The sequence below is a fragment of the Diceros bicornis genome, chromosome 23 (assembly GCF_020826845.1).
Source record: "Diceros bicornis minor isolate mBicDic1 chromosome 23, mDicBic1.mat.cur, whole genome shotgun sequence".
Lineage (NCBI taxonomy): Eukaryota > Metazoa > Chordata > Mammalia > Perissodactyla > Rhinocerotidae > Diceros > Diceros bicornis.
In genome coordinates this window covers 48,693,943-48,714,506 of record NC_080762.1, presented here as the reverse complement: position 1 = coordinate 48,714,506, position 20,564 = coordinate 48,693,943, and the positions used below count along the sequence as shown (strand labels likewise).

Here is a 20,564-nt window from a genome sequence, read left to right as displayed (position 1 = left end):
AGAATGCAAAATTTGGTCAAATGCTAAAATAGATCTTGGAAGCCACACATATGAATGACTTTCTTTTTTAACCCAATTTTTATCAACGACTCAAAACAAAGCAAGCCTACAAATCTCTCAGACACAACTGAAAACATTATTAATGATGTTACATGTATCATAAAAAGCAGAGGAACAAGAAATAATATGATGAATTTTTTAAAATACAGTTCAACTGTATCCTGATTTCTATAATCAGCTCTATATTGCAAATTGCCACTTCATCATAGTAAATTTGCAAATGTACTGGGAAGCTTAAAAAGATCTTTTAACACCTGTTTTAGGGACACCAACCACCTCCTGTTAGCCCCTCTGCACATTTGGAAAACAAGATTCATTTACCACATCTGCTTAAATTTTAAAACATGAATGCATTCAGTGATAATTTTATTTTGCAGAGTAGAAAGAAGCACAAGGGAGCTTCTAAATGTTGGCTCTCATTATACTTCCAATTATTTCAATTATTCCAGATTATGCATAAGGCAATTTCCCCTCTGACAAAATGCTGGATAAAGATATCCATGGGAATCCAAATAGCAGCAGTCTTTGTACATATGGTAAATTATGTTCTTGGGGGGAAAAAGCTGTAAGTTAGGTGATGTAATATGCATTTAATTTTCTTATGGAGACACTATTATAACAAAGGCTTGTATAACTAAAACTAGTCCCAAATTTATATATAAGTGACTACAAGCATCTCATTTAATCAACTCTTCTGCATTATTTAAAGCATAATTCCAAAAAAAAAATACGTCAACCAAAATAATAAAACTATGCCTATTATGATTTCTCCTTGTTTTTATGATAAAAATCAGAGGATGAAAATGGCACCATCAGAATCATAGAAATAACAAATCTTTCTTTGGGTAAATGTAAAATGTCTGTCTAGCCCACAAACCACTGAACTCTTTCTTAAGGACTTTCTTACTTCATAGGAATAAGTGGCTTTTCAATAGCCATGTTCATCCTGCATGACCCTGGGCCCCAATCACATCTGATGGAGACAAACCCTGACCTAATGGAATTGTCTATCTCATCATGGAACAAAGACTTTTGGGGCAAAAGGGTCACTTAGCTGCCTTTTAAGAAAATGTCATTTTTGCTAACCTTTTTTTTTTTTACAATTAAAGACCCAAATATGAGCTTTCCATAACTAAAAACCAGAAGATTTCTGATTTTCTTAAGATTCCAGCTCCTCAACACCACCAGCTATACTTTGAATCTTAATATTAAGGCATGGATGTCTATAAGAGGAAGATAACGAATACTCGCTTCTTCAGCATTTTCCATCCATCCTTCTGTCCCTCAGAATGTGAATTCACACCACCACCAAGTTTCAAAGCTTTGAAATAAATGGTGGCCAAACTCAGAAACAATTAATTATTGTGTATATATTAAAACTTTCCACCTCCACCTCAAGTCTTGTATGTTATCTTACATATTGCAGTAATAAAGTGAACTACAGTCAGTGTGATGACTTCTTGATTTGTATCCCTGCTACCTCCTGGCACTCGCTCTCAGATGGAGTCTGGCTCCCCTCTAACACCTCTCTCCCCTACTTGGTACCCGTATGGTCCCTTCTTAGGGCTCAAAGGATAAGTCTTGGTTCCACCTTGTATGGAACATTTTTATTTTAATTTTTTGGCACGCTACTCAATATTTTAAAACTTTTTTATTTTGAAATAATTTTAGACTTAGAGAGAAGTTGCAAAAAAAGTACAGAGCATTCCTATATGCCCCTCACCCAGCTTTCCCTAATATTAACATCTTACATAACCACAAGATAGTTATCAAAACCAGGAAATTAACATGTATACAATATTTACTAAGTAAACTACAGACCTCATTCAAATTTCACCAGTTTTTCCACTATAATTTTTCATTTGTTACATTTAGATCCCTAGTCTATTTGGAGTTTATTCTTATGTACGGTGTATTCTTACCTTTTTCCAAATAGTGACCCAATAGCTCATAGCAGCATTATTGATAATAGCCCCCAAATAGAAACAGCCAAATATCCATTAACTGATGAAAAGATAAATAAAATGTGGTAAATCCACACAATGGAATATTATTTATCAGCAATAAAAAGGAATGAAGCATTGCTACATGCTACAACATAGATGAACCTTCAAAACATTACGCTAAGTAAAAAAAGCCAGTCATAAAAGACTACACTGTCATCATTTTTTTAAACTTTGTAAGTTCAGTTTATGTGTCCCCTTTCACCCAGGAGTTGTTTAATAAGAGAATGTGTAAATATCCAGGCATAAGAGCCTTCCTCATTTTTGCTTTTGTTAGTAAACCGACTTTTAGCATTAAAGAGTGTCCTTCTTTGTCATGTTGAATGCTCTGGGGCTCACATTCTATGTTGTCTGATGACCAGAATCACTACCACTTCTCCCTTTTTCTTTCCATTTACACAGTACACTTTTGTCCATCCTTTATTTTTAGAATACCTGAATCACTGTTTTAGCTAGGTCTCTGATATAGAACTTATACTTGGGTTTTATATTGTGAACCAAATTGTAAATCTTTTTCTTTTAATAGGTAAATTAAGCTCATTCACATTTATTGTTATGACTGATATGTTCAGTCACAAACCTATCATTATATCTTTTAATCATGAAGTAAAAAAAATATTTCCTATATTTCTTTTCCTACAAGAGGTGTATATTGATATTTAGGAAAGTTTCTTTTTTTGTTCTAGGGGTTACGTTTGTAATTATACTTTTTAAGTGTCCTTTATTTATCTCTTTACCATCTGGTTTGCAAGGTTTTTTTCTTTGGGGCCAGTATTCTTTATCACTCATTTATTGCCTATACAACAATGGGTTTTTTCTATTTTCATTTTTCCCTATTCCTTCTCTTCCCATTTTTTCATTATATTACTTCTACCTTGTGAGAGGACATAACATGTGTGCATTAGTCTTCTACCATCAGGCCCATCGTTGTTCTAGTCTTATATGTACATCTATATATTTTTAAAGGCCATGATCAGTGTCAGTCCTATGCTGAAGTTTTCTCAGTCACTACTTGGCAATCCTCTAGCACAGGGGTCAACACACTTTTCTGTAAAAGACCAGATAGTGAAGACTTGAGGCTTTGTAGGCCATATGGTCGCTGTTGTAATTACTCAACCCTGCCAGTGTAGCAGGATAGCAGCCATGGATAATACGTAAACAAATGACTGCGGCTGTGTTCCAATAAAACTTTATTTACAAAAACAAGTGGCAGGCCATAGTTTGCTGACCCCTGCTCTAATACATTCTTCAAGAAGGGCTGATAAGTGCAGGATTCTCTAAATTTTTGTATGGTCAAAACTGTTTCAGTATTGTCTTGATAGCTGAAGGACAGCTTGGCTGGATATAAAATCTTTGATTCATATTTTTCTTTTATTGAGGGTTTTTTTTTTAAGGCTGCCCCACTGTTGCCTTGATTTGTTGGTTTTTAAGTCTGATGCTAGTCTAATTATTTTACCTTTGTAAGTTATTTGATCATTTGGCCTAGAGGACTTAAAGATTATATCTTTGTCTCTAAAATCTAACAGTTTTAGTATGATACGTCTAAAAGTTGACCGTTCTGGGTTAATTTGCCCAGGTACCCAGTGAGCCCTCTCAATGTGCAGATTCAGGTCTTTTTCTATTTGTGGAAAGTTTTCACAGGTCTGTGGAATCGGGTTTTTTCTATTTCTGGAATTTTTTTTTTTAATTATAGTTTTAAATATTAGCTCTGTACTATTGTTTTGTTTTGTTTTCAGGGACTCTGATAATTTTTTTAAATGATCCTTTCTTTGCCTCTTTCATCCCCAACACTTTCTCTTGGAGCTGAAGGGGGGCAGAATATGCCACCCCAAAATATGCCACTTTGGCATAACGATTATCTTGAGTTAAAGGCACCTGAAAACAGCAAAAGCAAGAAAAATACTCTGACTTTCCTTCTTTTTCTTAAAAGCAGATGAAATTCCCATGAAAGATGTCCTTCCTGAATCAGAAGGAAAGTAACATTCTTATCATCAAGGACAAGAAGTTGAGACCGAAAGAATTCTATACAAACAGACCTTGTAAAATAATCATCTTCCTTTTGTCTCTCTACATAGTTTAGTTACTTTTCCACAACTGCCTTTCTTTGTTCAACGTACCATAAAAGTATGTAGGTTCACCATTTCTTTGGGTCACCATTCCTTATGAGGGCTCTTGTGTCACATAAAATTTATATAAATTTGTATGCTTTTCTCCTATTAATCTGGCTTATGTCAGTTTAATTCTCAGGGCTAGCCAAAAACCCTAAGAGAGTAGAGGTAAAAATTTGCTTCCCTTTCAGACATTTTTTTACTTCTTTCTTTATGTCATTTTCATTTTCTTGGTTATTTTCCTCTTTCTTCAAACCACTTATTAAATTTTCATTAGCCTCTATTTTCACTTGGGCACTTTTTAATTTATTCTTCATTTCTGAGATAGTTATCTTTTTTTTCCATTTCTTTCCTAAGTTAAATCAACTCCTTTTTTATTTATCCAGAGTTTTGTCCATTTTGCATTTCTGATTCAGGGTGGTTTTTCATATCCTCAAATGCTTGTTTGAGTGTCCCTAATTCTGTTTGGAGTGTGAACTTACACTTTTCCTTTGCTTCATGGGGAGAATTTTCCTCAATTGATGTTTGTGATCTTTTGTTTTCTGATTTTCTGCAAAATTTCTCTACTGACTTGACTTTGCTTTTGTTCATTTTTATGATATTGGAGTGCTTTATAAAATTCCAATTTTAAAAAGTGCCCTTTTCTGTTGGTCTAGCAAACTCAAGTGCTTTAGTGAGTTTCTCTGCCAGTGTGTTTCTTTTAGCAGTGGGAAAGGGATGTAGTCCTTTGATTGTGTGATTCTCTTTTGTCTTACAGAACCCTAAATTTCCCCCTTTTTTTCTTTTCTCCTTCATCCTCAATTGCTAAAAAGAACTTCTTTTCTTTTTGCTTTTTTCCTCCTCCAGAAGCTATTCTTTTGGAAGACTGCCCCATTAAGTGATGCCTACCCTTTTAAATCATGTTTGCCACTTTAAATTGTGTCTGTCTTTTTAAACCGTGCACCTGGTCCTGTACGGCATCTGGCCATTTAAATCACATGGACTTTAAAATCCCTTCCCTATACTCCGTGTTCTGATCTGCTTGGACATTTTTCTAGCATTTTAAAATTTAAGCTGGATTTCATCTTTCTAGTTGTCATTCCAGATCACTCCTAGGCACCTTTGCCAGCCTCTCCTATCTTCTCTGCAGTTTTTCTTGTCTGCTTTTGCTCATTAAAAGCCTTGTGGCAGAGTGGAGATGGGGCAGAAGTATAAGGAATTTAGTGCGGGAGCTTGTTGATTTTCTTTTCTATTTACTCATAGTTATTTTGCAGTTTTGGCATTCTCTGTCTCCAAGTAATGCCAAAGGTGTGGTTTGTGTAGAATTTTCACAGTTGGGAAGTTGTTTCTTATTGTTTTCAGTTTGGGAGACTGATTACTACATAGCTGCCATGGTTTTCTGCTACCTGGAAATATGTATGGTGCATTTTTAGACTCCAGGTGATGTATCAGAGGATGGAGAAAGAGAGGGAAACAGATTTTTCAAAAAAATTGGCCAGTTACAGGAGAAAAGCAGGACTTTAGCTGACTATTGCCAAAACTGTGGCAATATGAGAGGAGAAAACCTTTCATTTTGTGTATCCAGAGTCAGACTCAGGCTGTGACTTCTCTCATTGATTCTTGACACCTGATGATGCCCAGTTGTGGCTTTTTTGGGGGCGGGAGGGAAGGACACAAAATGATTTACAAAACTGATAAAAAGCATCATCTTCACAGTGAGACTCTAAGACTTCAAGATGATAAAATGAAAGTAATAGTCAACAGAAAGACAAAATTTAATAAACTCTTATACACCCAGAGCAAGTTTAGTTTAAATGGATTTTTAAAAGCACCTAAATACCAAATAGCAGGTTATGTTCTGGATACCAACACTGGGTTAAAATAAAACAAAAGACAAAAAAAACTGAAAAATCCAGTGAATGGTTGAGCCAGCTCTACTGTCATTAAATACAATTTCCTTTCCATTTTATGCAACTCTAAAAGTAAAAAGAAAGCCACTTCCATTTGCCACTAAAAACTACTCTGCAATTTGTGACCTGAACCACTGACTACAATTGGCAGAAAACTAAAAATCTGGGGATGTTTAATTCTATTACGACCGAAAGTGTTTCATTTCCTCACCATGCCACTTACCCATTTGGAACAAATTTGACTCCAAAGATAGAGAGTAGTGGTAAAATGTGATACCAATTACATTAATTATAAAAGTGACCACATCTTGCCTTTTTATTTACAAAGTGCTTTCAGACAGGAAGGGTAATTGTTATTTTCCTTCTACAGATGTGAAAACCAAGGTGAAATCATAGAAAGCCAAAGATGACACTAATGGTCCCTACCTTGAATTCTTCAAATATATGGCAATGACAGATAAAATATAAAATAAGAAAATTCCAAATCAGAGCTTCACTCAACAAACAAGCTAAGCGTTTCCTTAGACCAGAAGCACAAAGTGGGGAGGCAGAGCTGAGGCCATGGGCCTGATGGGGCTGAAGTCAAGGTCAGGCTGGGGCAGAGTTATGTTCATGAAAGGAGACCCAAGAAGGTTGCTGCTGACACCTGCTGGGGGTTATGACTTACGTGGAACTCCACATCTACAGAAATGGGGAGCAGCCAAGGGGCCTGTGGGTTCCGTGAGTGATGCGCAAGGAGCCCAATATCACCAGAGAGATCCACCATTCTGGACTCGGTGCTGGACGAGGTGGGCTGAAGTAGCTGCAAAACTACCACAGCAGTGGGGCAAGTCGTGGGGAGACTAAGGAGGAGAAAAGAGAACTTGCACAAGGTGAGCTTGCAAACCAAAATTCTAAAACACATAAAGAAATAGAATCCTAAATTAGCCACAAAATTAACAACTAGAAGATTAAGCAACTCCACACACAAAATAACAGAATAAACGAAAAAGACTTAAAAGCAGGTATGTTTACTATCCTCAGAAAGATTTTTAAAATTTGATATCTTTTACAGAGAATAGACTGGTGTTGCCAGAGGTGGGGGGTGGGAAGTAGGTGAAATGGGTGAAGTGGGTCAAAAGGTACAAACTTCCAGTTATAAAATAAATTAGTCATGGGGATGTAAGGTACAGCATGGTGACTATAGTTAGTAATACTGTATTGCATATTTGAAAGTTGCTAAGAGAGTAGATCTTAAAAGTTCTCATCAGAAGAAAAAATAATTTTGTAACTATGTATAGTGACAGATGTTAACTAGAATTATTGTGCTGATCATTTTGCACTTATATACAAATATATATACATTTTGCAATATATACAAATATTGAATCACTATGGTGTACACTTGAAATTAACGTAATGTTATATGTCAATTATACTTCAATTAAAAAAAAACTTGTTATCTTGGAAATGAAAAAATACATCCATTGAAATAGAACTCAATGGTGGAGATAAACACCAAAATGAGTGAACTGGAAAATCTAGTACTGAGGAATTTATCCTGAATGTGCGTGCACACACACACACGTATATGAAAGAACATTTAAGAGACAAGGAGAATAGACTGAAAGCCTCCAATATATGTCTAACAGGAGGTCAATAGAAGGAAATGGGGCACAGATAATGCAGATTTAATATATAAAGGCTAACAAGTTTCCAGAACTAATAATTAAAGACAGGAGTCCTCAGATGAAGTGGTCTCAGAATACTAAGTAGAATAAATTTTTACAAATCCACACATAGACATCACTGCAAAACTACAGTACTTCAAGCACAAAGATAAAATCTTACAGACCAGTAGGAAAAAAAGAGATGGATTCTATCTTCAGAAGAACAGCAATAATCTTACAAACAGCTGTCTTCTCAACAGAAATAGATGGCAGAAGACAATGAGTGACAGATCTTCAAAATGAAAAGGGGAACAGAATTCTATACCTAGCTTAGCCATCACTCAAGACTGCCAACAAAATGAAGACAATTCAGACAAAGGAGGACTAAGAGAGTTTATCACTCACAGATCGTCCGTGAAAGGAATACTAAAGGATATGGGATGTAAGAAAAAAACCAGAAAGCACAACAACTGATATGTATGTACGTAATAAATATTAAAATATTTAAAATTAATAATTAATTTATTTGTTTTTAAGTGAAACAAACAAAAAACAGTAGACAATAATGGGGCAGATGTGGGGTGACAGGAATGAATGTGCTTAACAGGTAGTTAAAATACGGGAAGGTTCTTGCCTGTTTGAAAAAGGTAAAGATACAGAACAATTTTGTTTTTACTAGAAAGCTTTATATTTTACATATTTAAAAATTTTACGAGTAACCATTACAAGGAAGAAAATTGTAAGCTACTGCTTTCAAGCATGCAGAGAAATGTCTTTTTAAAAAGGAAAAAACTATCAAGGCAACAGAGGACAAAAAACAAGAAAAAACGAAAAGGTGAAGTATCACAACCAAAAACACACACTCTACACCCCACCCCACATACACAAAGATAGTAAACATAAGTCCAACTCTATTATTAATCACAATAACATAAGCACGTTTAACTCATCTACTTAAAATAAAAATATCAAAAACGTGTTCTGTTTTTAGTGCTTTGATTTCTGCTAAAAGCATTAGTATATTTGGGGGACTTGACGCTGAAAAGCAGCTGACGGTTCAAATGGACAGTGTCCCAAACGTATACTGCCTTTACAAATGGTTTTCCAGCTGAAGTTACATAAGAAGGAAACAATTTCAGACGAGCAGGAAGAGAGTCACAAACATTGAGACGATGGATAAATGTAGTTGTTTATAAAGAACTGCATCCAGCTCTAACGAGACAAGAAAAAGGACCAGCACCTAAACGTTATTTGGTTAATTCTTTACTTCAGTTTAGTCTGTGTTCTGTTATTGTAGCTTCAGACAACACACCAGACTTGCTCTTGTACGCTACAGATGAATCAAACTACCTTAAATTACTGGAAGCTGACTGCTGACGCTAACTGCATGAAGAAGCCCGGTTAAAGCTACAGAAATACTTTCCCTGCTGCCCCAGCATAATCACCCCTCTGCCACCATCATTCCCAACTTCTAACCTAGAAGGAAGTTGATCTCTAAGGGGATGCTAGTCTTAGACTGGATGCTAGCCTTTCTTCTTCTGGCTATCTTACCCCACAAGCTCTCACACTTCCGGGAATCCCTCAACTACTGACACTTAAAATCAGTGGATTTGGGGGCTGGAGGAATGAGAAAGCTGAAACCTAGGCAGGTAAGTGACTTGTGCCCAGTCATATGGTTGCAGGTCTCAGAGCAGCCAAGACCAGAACTCAGACCATCTCCCACCTCCACATCAGGGCTTTTCCCCACTACATCACATATCAGGTCGATGAGAGCCGGGACGAAAGGATAATAAGTAGAATAACTTCCTTCTTGTTCCTCACAATTCCTTTGGCCTAGTCCCCTAACACCTTTTCTGCTCTAAATCGTCTCACTTTGCTGAAGTGATTAGTCATCACTAGGAGGGCTCACGAGGGTTCTCAGTCGAGGCTTAGAACAGTTTCACCTTCCAGTTCATCATTCCCTTGCAGGCTGGCATCCTTCCCAGGCTGCTGTTTCCCCCTCTAGCCAGAAAAGCTCCTTCGAACAACACAGTGGCTTCCTCCACAGGAGAAGTGAGTTCAGTCATTTCAGCCTTGATCCTACTTTGTTTCTAAAAGCAGACATGTATCTTTAGCCTCCTTTCCAAGGAAGCAAGACCCACCACCAGGAAGCCACTTGACTACACACAGCCATGCTCAGTGTGTGGGGAAGAACCAAGCCCCCTTGTTGATAGCTCCAGGCAAGGGGAGAGGCTCACACTTTAGAAAACTTTCTTGGAGTAACTCTACTTACAAACAAAATAAATGCAAACGCAAAACCACTGGAAAATTCCTAAGCCATGAATGTTTCAATGTGGATCAGGACCCAGAGTCAGAAACAAAGGGGAAACCAAAAGTAGAAACCACCTGAGGGAGAGTAGAGAAGAGGGAAGCAGAGAAATCACAGACTGTCCAGAGAACATGTCACACTTCTTCCTCTTCCTTTTCTGACGCGCAGCCCACCTGGCAGTATTTTCCCTTTACTTGCTTCCACGTGAAGGACTGACCTGAGGTCTCAGGCAGGAAGAGCCAAGGGCCAGACAGCTCCCTAACCCCATCATTCCTGACCCTTTCTTGTGGCTGGTGGGAAGGTCTGGTGACATAGACTCCATTCTCTTGGAGAGCAAAAAAGAAAAGAAAAAAAACTGCATAATGTAGCTTTATCTATGCTTTTCTTCAACACTTTCAAGATGTTCAAAAGAAATAAGAACCTAGTCCCTTTAGAGAATAAAGTTACATTATTCAGCTTGGCTGAATCAGTTAAGAACAGCTGGGAACAGACAAAATGACACTGTGTATCTACTTTAGAAGCAACTTTATAATTTAACCCAACCCCCTCACTGCACAGATGAAGAAACTGGGACCCACAGAGGTTACCTGCCTAGATGAGGGTAACAAGGGCAGTTGGTGGCAGATCTAAGACTAGACCCAGAGTGTCCTACGTCCGGGTGAGCGACTGTCCCACCACACCAGACTTGCCATGAAAAGGAGAGAGGCTACAGAGGCTGCCCAGCCCTGAGGGAAGGAGGAAGCCCAGAGACTGGGAGACACTGGAGGCTAGGTGTGAACACCTAGCCTTCACACTGAACTGCAGAAAGATGAGTTACAGAGACAGCTAACACCTGGATTCTACCACGCATCTGAGTGTGAAAGGGAAAGATCACAGTAGAAGGAAAAAAAAGTAAAAGAAAAAAAATACAGACTTCATGACAAGGACTCAGTTTACTTCAACAGTCAGGGACTATGTTAAGTACAGGTTAATAAGGAAAAGTGAAGAAAAGAGGAAAGTAATTAAGCTATTTGAGCTAGTGACTAGGTGTTCGTCATAAAAGATTTTTTTTCCTTTACATTTCTAACTTTAGTGGGGATACATTCTATTATCATATAAGAATTTCTTACCTTGGTTCTTGAAAATCTTTGTCAGAAACACTTTGGATGTTTGTTATAATAAAGATTCTTGGGCTCTCCTCCAGAGTTATTGAATCAGAATCTCTTGGGTTCTCACTCAGAAATCTGAATTTTAAACAAGCTTCCCATGGACACCGACATTTAAGAACCAGTACCATCCATAATCCCTTCATCACAGAATTAGACAACCCCATGTGTCCTCTAGTCCTCCCACGCCCACTTCAGAGTGACAACACTGAGGAACAGAGACAGGGAGTGCCTGCAAATCACAAAGGTTGCTCAGAGCCTGCCAGGCCTTCTCTCCCCATCACGTCATGAGGACTGAACTGGGCTAGGTAGCAGTTCGTTTAATCTTCAGATCCTATATTTTTAGGCTAAAATTACAAATAAGTGCTATTTTGCTAATGAAAAACATACCACATTTTCTGTCATGAGTATCTATTTCCTTTAAAGTCAGGGGAAAAAAGTTAACTTATTGAACACAAGCAAACAAAACAAAAGACAGAATTAATAACTTTCTGGGCTGTACCTCATTCCTGTTTCTGTCAATAAGGCCAAAGCCAGAGCGCCTCCCACCCAATCAGGCTCCCCTACCGAGTGGCAGCTCCTCAGAGTAAAGGCCAGCGCCACGGAAGGCCTGGGGACTGTCCCGCTTTGCCGACAAGCCCAGCTCCTATTTCTGAGGAGCAGGGCGTGTGGCGGGAATCTGGGTGGGGGTGAGCAGCCTCTTGAAAGATGTGATGTGGCAGCGAGGTGAGCCGGCTGAATGTGTGGTAACCCTCCAGGCTCTCTGGCTGGCCCCGTCCTTCAGATTTTCTCTGGAGTATGGCAAAACGGTAGAGTCCAATATGAAGGGAGGCAGAGGCAGGGAGAATTCAGACTAGAGAACTGTATTAATCTAAAGATACCTGCTTATTTCCCCAAACCACAGAACACTCTGCAGGGCAAAAAGGAATGAAGAAGGCAACATCCTTTGCACACCCAAATTGCTGAGGCAATTCTCAGAAATCTGTTTTGAGGAGAGAGATTGAAAATAGAGCAGTAATCACTACCTTTGAGACTGGATTCCCTAAATATAATGAGTAGCACTCAACTCCTGATTATCTCTGCCCACTGAGGACAAAAGCATTAGCAGGAAAGAAAGAAGGCTGACGTGCTTTAGGACCTGAGGGTGCCAGCACTACTCCCTTCTCAATTCTCTGCAATGCTCACACGATCCCCACGAGCGCTGAGTGGAAATTCTAGCAAGTGCCTGCCCAACCGGATGCAGGTCTATCTGCCTTCTGATTACATCTGCAGCAACCCTTGGACATCTGGAATGACTCCCATCCCCCTTCCCCTTCCATTCTCACCTAATAACAGGACCCTTCTATATCAAGTCCCCAAAAGCCTTTGACAATCTCCAGGAAGACTGTCTGTCTTCATGTCAAGACGAAACAGAGGAAAGAGCAGACTACTGCCAGTAACTGCGTCCCAGCATCTCCAACAAGGCCAATTTTATACTCAAATATATTTGTGCGTGTGTGTACATATATATAAGCATACATACAACAACACTGACGAACTCTAAAATGTCAATACTTGTTATTCCCAGTGATTTTCATTTTCTTTACACTTGTCTGTATTTTCCAATTTTTTATCATAAAAAGTGAGTCTTTTTATAATCATTTTATAAAATGATACTTTAAAAGATGATAATGGCTATAATTAACCTACAGATGAACATGGCTTATAACAGATAAGGCCATTTACGTGGTGGAGTGTCTAAACAATGGCGTGGAACGGGAACTTCACTTTCTCTTCTCTGGAGCCCTTTGTTGCTCCTCATCTGTCAAGTTCCCAGGCCTCTGCCAGCCAATTTCTTGGAGCCTCTATAGATTATTTTTATATAAAAAAGTTCTTAAGTTTAAACCATAACTTCAAACTTCTGTACAATACAAGCTTTTCACCTGAAATGCCAACAAATGGTCAACTGACTAAACCAAATGTTCATGTGTTATTTTGTTTTCTTCTCTTTTGATATAGATACTAACAGGCGGTGAAAAAGTAGCTAGATGGAGAATTATTTGTAAAATTATTAATGTCTGAATAATGAGAAGTTGAATATATGGTTTTTATATCATGACAATGATAAAATTTAAGTATCAGTGGGTTTCTTAAAGTTAAAATGAAACTACATACAAGTAACATAATAATGGAGAACTTCTTTCTCTAGAACAGTATACGGGTCCCTCATTAAAGACGCGTTATCTGCTTCAGCCTTCCCCACCGAACGGTGTGTGATTTCAAATCCACCTGGAGCTGAGGAAACAGTCCTGACCAACCCGAATTATCAGGTGATAACAGACAAGCTCTGTAAAACTTCTTTGTTTCTACTTTTCTACATATCCTCACCATATTATTCAACCACACAGCACATACATAAAGCTGTAAGCTGACGAAGCTCAGCTTATTCGCCAGGATCCATAATGCTTGAGAACGTTACTCCCATGGTTGAAGGCTGAGGTTCTCTAAAGGATGATACTAATAAAAAAGATACTGTTGCTGCCATATGGTAAAAATAAGATGTGCAAGACCCAGGACTGTAAAGAGGACCATTTGGCATTTTCTTTGATGTAATTGTCATGAGATGGAATAAATAATAGACTCAGAACCAGAAGACCTAGGTTTGAAACAGAGCCCTGCAGTTTGATAGTTAAATGAATTTGCCTATATTACTTACTTTTTTTAAAACCCCTTTAAAATGGAGGTTGTTGTGAGGATTTTAAAAAGGATAGTGTCGTGAAAACATTTAAAATTATCGATGAATTCACCAATCTACCTGGGGTAAAAAGAAGCTGCACCTCTGAGGCTCGATGCCCTTGAAAATCCCCTCCACACAGCCTGGATGGCCCGGAGCAGCTGGATGGAGCTGGAGCTAAGGAGGTAAAGTGTGAGAATGAACAAAAAAGGTTCTCCTCAGCTCAGGGCTCGAGGCTGTGGAACACTCCTCATCTCTCAGTTGAATGTAAGTTTCCAAGGAAGACTCCTCTTGGGACTTCTCAGTGGGAGTCAAGCCATAAATTAGGAAAGAGACAGAGTTTAGCCAGATGGCTCAATCTATTAATGGGACCCTTTGCCAGGTTATTACCTAGTTACACCGTGTTTAGAGTGGATGAGACCCAAGTGAAATAGAACTGGAAGCAGGTACAGACTGGGAAGGCAATGCTCAAGCCAGGGGCCTGCTGGGCCTGTGGTCTGGTTCAGTGCGTATGAAGAAATGACAAAGGCAGATCTCACACCTGTTGTACTATCCTGACCAAGGTGGCCCTGACCAGAAGGAGAACTCTCTAGTCACTGGAGAAGAAATGGTATCCTCTTGACAATCAACCTCTAAGCCTGCAGCACTGCTTCTGTTGGAGAAAAGCAAGACCGCCATGAAGAATGTGCATATGAGTGCTCTGCCTTGGTCCTCCGAATTTTCTGAGATTGGATAGAACAGTGTCTCCCCATCTGTGTTCTGAGAGCATTAATCCCATAAAATGCCCCTTGAAAAAGTCTTCCTGACATCAGTACATTTGGGAAATAACAGTTCCCAAATACTTACTACATTCTTCAACTAAGAGACTCACACTGCTCGTTACACACACGAAAGGCCCTGAAAAGTCCTGCAGTTAAAAAAAAAAACCTAACTTTGTTTAACCAAATTTATTTAAAAAGGCAACATTATCTCGTGGTTCAGAATGGGGGGTTCTGGAGCCAGGCTTTGTACCTTATGCTCCTCCACTTACTAGTTGTGTGAGCATGGGCAAGTTAATCTCTCTGGCTCACTTTCTGTATCCGTGAAATGGGAATAATAATACACTTTCCTCACGGTGTTTTTGTGAAAATGAAATGAGCTAATAAGTGCAAATCATTGGGAACAGTGCCTGGAATACAGAAAGCATTGAATAAATATTAGCTATTATCATTTGGATTATTATCTGATGATTAAATATCTAACTGTTTTCTATAACACTGATTTATATACTAAGGAACCTGTGTCCTATGGAATAGGAAAATGCTAGTATAGAAAAATCCCCTTTCTACCTGAAGAGAAGTCAGCATCATGTGTAGCACAAAAAGCATAACAGAAATCAGTTTCAGTCTCCAATATCAATTTACCCTTTCTGGGTGGGGCTGTTTCCTTATCTACAAAAATATCCTTATTAGACTAGTTAATCCTTCTAGCTACAACAGTCCAGGATTCTAAGAAAAAGGCACAGTATCATTAAAACCAGCAGCCCCTTCCCAGTCCTGGATCCAACCTGGTTCTACCTTCCAGGCACCCTACTCAGATTTAAAGTTGCTATTACAGGACTTCAGATTAAAGAGCTTGTTGTTGCCCAGGAAGATGGATATCGAAATGGGCTTCTGCCGCCTTACCCCAGAGTTCTGAAGCACTCAGATGGGAATCAAACTGGCAGCTGTAACGGCAGCAGCAGCTGCAACCTGCCTCAGGCCAGAGGACCTTTGGTGACTCAGTTTCTGGCACCAAAGCTTGGGCATCATTCCTGTTTCCCCTACTGTGGTCTCCAGTGCCCAGAGGGAGCCCAGTCCTGTGTACTGGTCACTTTGCTTATCTTGAATCTTGCCAACTGTTTCCAAGGGCTCAACTCTTCTTTGAGTCTTTCTCATTTATACAAAGCCCCAGGCTGTAATTTCAATGCAGATACCCGTCTGTGCTCAATCTTGTTGACATATCTCAAACCTGGTCTGTGCTCAATCTTGTTGACATATCTCAAACCTGGACGTTACCTCTTAAGTCCCCCTGTCCCAGCAGGGAAAGGTTGCGGCTGCTGCCCCTGAGTGTGTATGTACTGCTCATGCCTCTGCTTCCCCCCAGCTTAGTCTTTTGAAATCCTCCAGAATGTCAAATGGCCATGCCAATTTGCATTTTACTTGTGCATCTATCCAGCCATCTATAGACAGCCAATCAATATTTTTTAAATGCTTCCTACTCCAAGCACTGTTCTAAGTTCTGCTGATGCAATATTGAACAAAAGCAGACATTCTCCCTGTTCTCATTCCACACGCATTTTAGTAGAGGAAAAAAGACAAAGAAATAAATGAACGCGATCATTTTAAACAGCGAAAAGCGCTAGGAAAAAAATAAAACAAGGTGAGGTTATAGATAATGATGATGGGGAAAGGGAAATTCGAGAAGGTGGTCAGCCAGGCCTCTTGAGGGAGGGGACACCTGAGCTGAGACTTGAAAGATGAGAAGGACCCAGCCACGCAAAGATCTGGTCCCGAGTATCCTGGTAGCAGAGAAAACAGCCAGCGCACAGGCCAGAACCTGCTACAGCCGGAACCAGCTTGTTGTGATAGCGAGCAGGAAAGGCCAGCGAGGCTGGAGCAGAGTAGAGGGAGAGAGCAGGAGACGAGGCCAGAGGGAGGCAGGCTACACGCTGCCAGGCCGTGTAAGCCAGAATAAGAAGTCCGGATTCGATCCTCATTGCGGTAGGAAGTCACGGAAGACTCCAAGGCAGGCCGTGGCATGGGAAGGCCATGCTTCCTCTGGGGCCGCAGCAACAATTACAGCAGATGCTTAGCAATACGTCAGTGATTCCCAACCCAATGCTACATCTGTTTGCTCATAATCACACTAGGGCTACGAAGGGCCTGCAACAGAGCGGAAGTTAAAATTATAACAAAACCACCAAAAGATATCCCCACTGGCCTGAGAGAAATGTTACACTGTAATTTAAGTCAGAATTTCATATACGTTAAGAGCTCTAATTAATAAGATAAACTCTTCCTTCTGGCATTTGGCAGTGATAACAGCTCAAGCAGGAGTGCCATTCAATCCTCGGAAACCTAAAATAACACTTGTACAAAAAAAGAAGCATTGCTCACAGTAACTGACTTGGCCTGGAAAGTAAGAGAACTGGAAATGTAAAGATGGTATCTTTAACAAGTGTCACTCGACTATTTTAAAGCTCTTGCCAACACAGCTCTTAAAAAAATGTGCGTTAAAGTAAGTTTCCACTTGAAAAAATAAATCCCATATGGGCAAAATTAGCAGCCCCATTCCTTGCTATTGTAATAAATGATTAAGTAGGTGTTACAAAGATGAAAAAGCGAGCATCTCTTTCTAATCCTGACAGACATCCTCCCCCTTTTCACTGATCCTTTATCTTGGAGTGGAGACCTGCATAGGGAAGTCGATGCCTGGTATGTTTTTGAGGAGAAAGCATCTTTCCAGGGGCAGCAGCAGGGACAAAATCTCTTTAGCAGACATTGTTCATGAAGTTGTGCCAAGTTTCTCTGTACCTTTGAAATCGGGAAAGTGTATGTGCTCCTGACAATAATATTCAGCAAATGGACAGAAACCAGATGAAGTACCACCGAGAGGGACATTCAGGAATCAACATCCGGATGGCTCTAGGAGCTTCTGTGACTTAAAGGTTCTATGAGAGGACACTAATGCCACCAAGAGCAGGCCGGGCTTTCCCGTCCGTGTGTGTACGTGGCCTGAGTTGAGACCCTTAGAGGCAGCAAGACGTCCCCTGTGGCCTGGAGAAGAGACTGGGCCTGCTCTCCAATCCCCCACACCAGTGTAGATTACTCTTTTACCTTTAATCTCTTTAAGACTTGAGTTGAGGCCATTTTGTAATAAAATTATTTTCAATTTATATCACACATGGATAAATGCTCCATCTCCCCCAATATGCTGTAAAATCCTTGAAGTCACAGTCATCTCTCTCTCTCCCCACTCACCCATCATATAAAAATTTCAAACCGTACATGAGAGAGTCAAATAAAAAATAACGGTCTTCCAGCCTTGCTCCCTGAAGATAACCACTGTTAAGTTTCTTTATCTCCCTCCATTAGGTTTGTGGGCATACACAAACTTTCATGTTATTCAGTGTTCAATCCAAAGAGCAAAACTGAGAAGAAATATGGATTGATATACAGAATTTTAAATCACTTCTGGTTCAGGGCAGTATACAAATAAAATAATTATAAATTACTACGAAATAAGAGGCGTGTGTAGGCATTCCAAGGTAGATACAACCTGCCTCCACCCACCCTCACAACCCCTCCGCCTCCCAGGACTTCAGGGAATCCTGAATTTGGGGAGCAGACACAGGGAGCTGGGCACAAGCCGTGTGAGTCCAGCTGTCTCTACCACGCTGGGTGCTCCCTGGCCAACTCACTCCATCTCTCTGGACCTCAGTTTCCTTTCCTACAAAATGAGAAGATGCTCTCTAAGGTCCCTTTGAGAGTCCAAGATTGAAATTGATAATTGAGTAAGGATAAATACAACCGGGTACAACAAGGCCAAAGTCTGAAATTGGTATCAGGAAGAAAATCACAGAGACAATCAATGTAAGAGATTACCAGGAGAATATGGATGCAAATTAGATTGGAGCAGTTATTTTTTACCAATTTCCTGAGCTATAAATCATAGGAAAATCCACATATCTTGTTTCACCACAGAGGTACAGCAAGCAATCTATACTGATCCAGAAGTTATCTTAGGATAACACCAGCAACCTTTCAGAAGTAGAACCAACCATATTTACTCATTTCTCAGCAATGCAGGCGGCTTTCTCATCGGCCTCAGAGAATTTGTGAATACTTTTCCACTGTCAAGAGTCATAGATATGTTCAATTACATTCATTGGCCATAGGGTTACAACTTAAGTGTCTAGTTAACATCTTAATTCTCATTTGCCATCTCAGTGACCATTAGCTGACTACCAGGAAAGGAAGGGTTCTTCCTGCTGGTCACTCCACATTTGCTATTCTGCTCTGACCACGTCCTTTATCAGGAGCACAGCTAGGGAGAAAGGGAAAAGGTGCCAAGAGCTGGTAGGACACCGTCACTGCTAAACATCCATTTGGCAATTCGACTGCAAGCTAACAGTAGCAATGCCACTAATAACAGTTGAAAATCCCTGTTCTAGGGCAAAGCTGGGAAAATGGAAGTGGTATGTACAAATGTCTTTGCCAGATGTTCTTGCCATTTCTCTCAGAGGCAGGAAAGAGAGATTAAAAGAACAAACCCTGGCGTTAGAGACGCATAATCAATTTTGAGCCTCTGTTCACTTATTTAAAAAGAGATAGACAAGGCAATACATTGTGCTCTTTATTATCATCATCGGAAACTGTGGTTTCCATGGGCTATCTCCTGTGAAAGAAAGGATCCTTAAAAAACAATTACAAGTAAAACTGAGAAATCACACCCCGGTAAAGGAGCAGTTCCTTACCTGAAAGGAATTCATACAGCGAAGGGACGGAGGCAGCGTGGCGGTATTCCTCGATAGTATCAGCAGCAGCTCCAGGCAGGTAGCAGAGGGCAGGGTTAGAGGGTGGACGCTGATGTCACTTTCCCACAAGCGGGCAAGACTGAAACACATATTGATATGTGCAATTTCATAATTGTGTCTGGTCATAATTATTTCAAAAATCCGATGTAGAAGAAAACTTTCAGTTGTGGGAGGAAAAAGCAATGTACAAAAAATAGAAATAAAATAGTTATAGTACTAAAAATTCACAGAGTAAGTGTTTAAGACATTTTTATAGTGTTTTTGGTATAAAACAGGTAGATTAGGCAATTTTTTCAGGTCACATTTTGTACTCAAAGTCTGAGTCAGCTGAAATGCAGTCTTACTTGTGAGGGACCTATTTGGGGCAGGAGGGGATGACAGCTGGCACAGCAAATGCTCCCTACGTTCCACGCCCTGTCCTACACGGAATATCTTGTTCCACCCTCAGATGGCTGTGAAATGGAGCTACCATTGGCCCCATTCTACAGATGTGGAAATTGCTTCTGAGCTGGATATGTCCTCTAGTTCAGTGATTTTCAAACTTTTAAAAAGTGATGGAATCGTTTTATCAAAAAATCTTGTGGGGCCGGCCCTGTGGCTGAGTGCTTTGCTCCGCTTGCTCCGCTTTGATGGCCTGGGTTTGTGGGTTCGATCCCGGGGGCAGACCATCCCTCATACAAAAAATGGAGGAAGACTGGCACAGATATTAGCTCAGGGCTAATCTTCCTCAAGCCAAAAAAAAAAAAATAAATAAAACGAGGAAGAGTGCCAATGGATGTTAGTTCAGAGTGAATCTTCCATACCAAAAAAAAAACAAAAATCTTGCAAAAGCTCCCGTTTATAATACAAATAAAAGCAAAGCTGCTCCATCAGAAGGGGAGGGTGGAAGGAGACCTCCCTTCATCTCCCAGAGTGGCCCTTGAAGGATCTCTGCTACATCCTGTGGAACCTATTTGAAAATCCTTTCATTCGAGAGATGAGGAAACTGAGGCTTAAAGAAGTCAAGGGACTTGTCTGAGATCAGGTGGATGTTCAGAAAACGGTATGGCTGGGTCTGGAATCCTGGTTTCCCAACTTCCCATCTAGTGCTTCAAGCAAAGGGAAAAATCAAGGAATCACTGTGAGAAAACAG

The 20,564-nt window shown here is 39.8% G+C and overlaps 1 protein-coding gene across 1 annotated transcript in view; it reads right to left on the bottom strand.

Annotated features, from left to right (window-relative positions):
* UBE3D (ubiquitin protein ligase E3D) overlaps positions 1-20,564 on the bottom strand; it is a 142,907-nt gene that overhangs the window by 34,496 nt on the left and 87,847 nt on the right. The window contains exon 9 of the mRNA XM_058566704.1: positions 19,373-19,511. Within this exon, the coding sequence (XP_058422687.1) occupies positions 19,373-19,511 (139 nt within the window). The remainder of the gene's footprint in view (positions 1-19,372; positions 19,512-20,564) is intronic.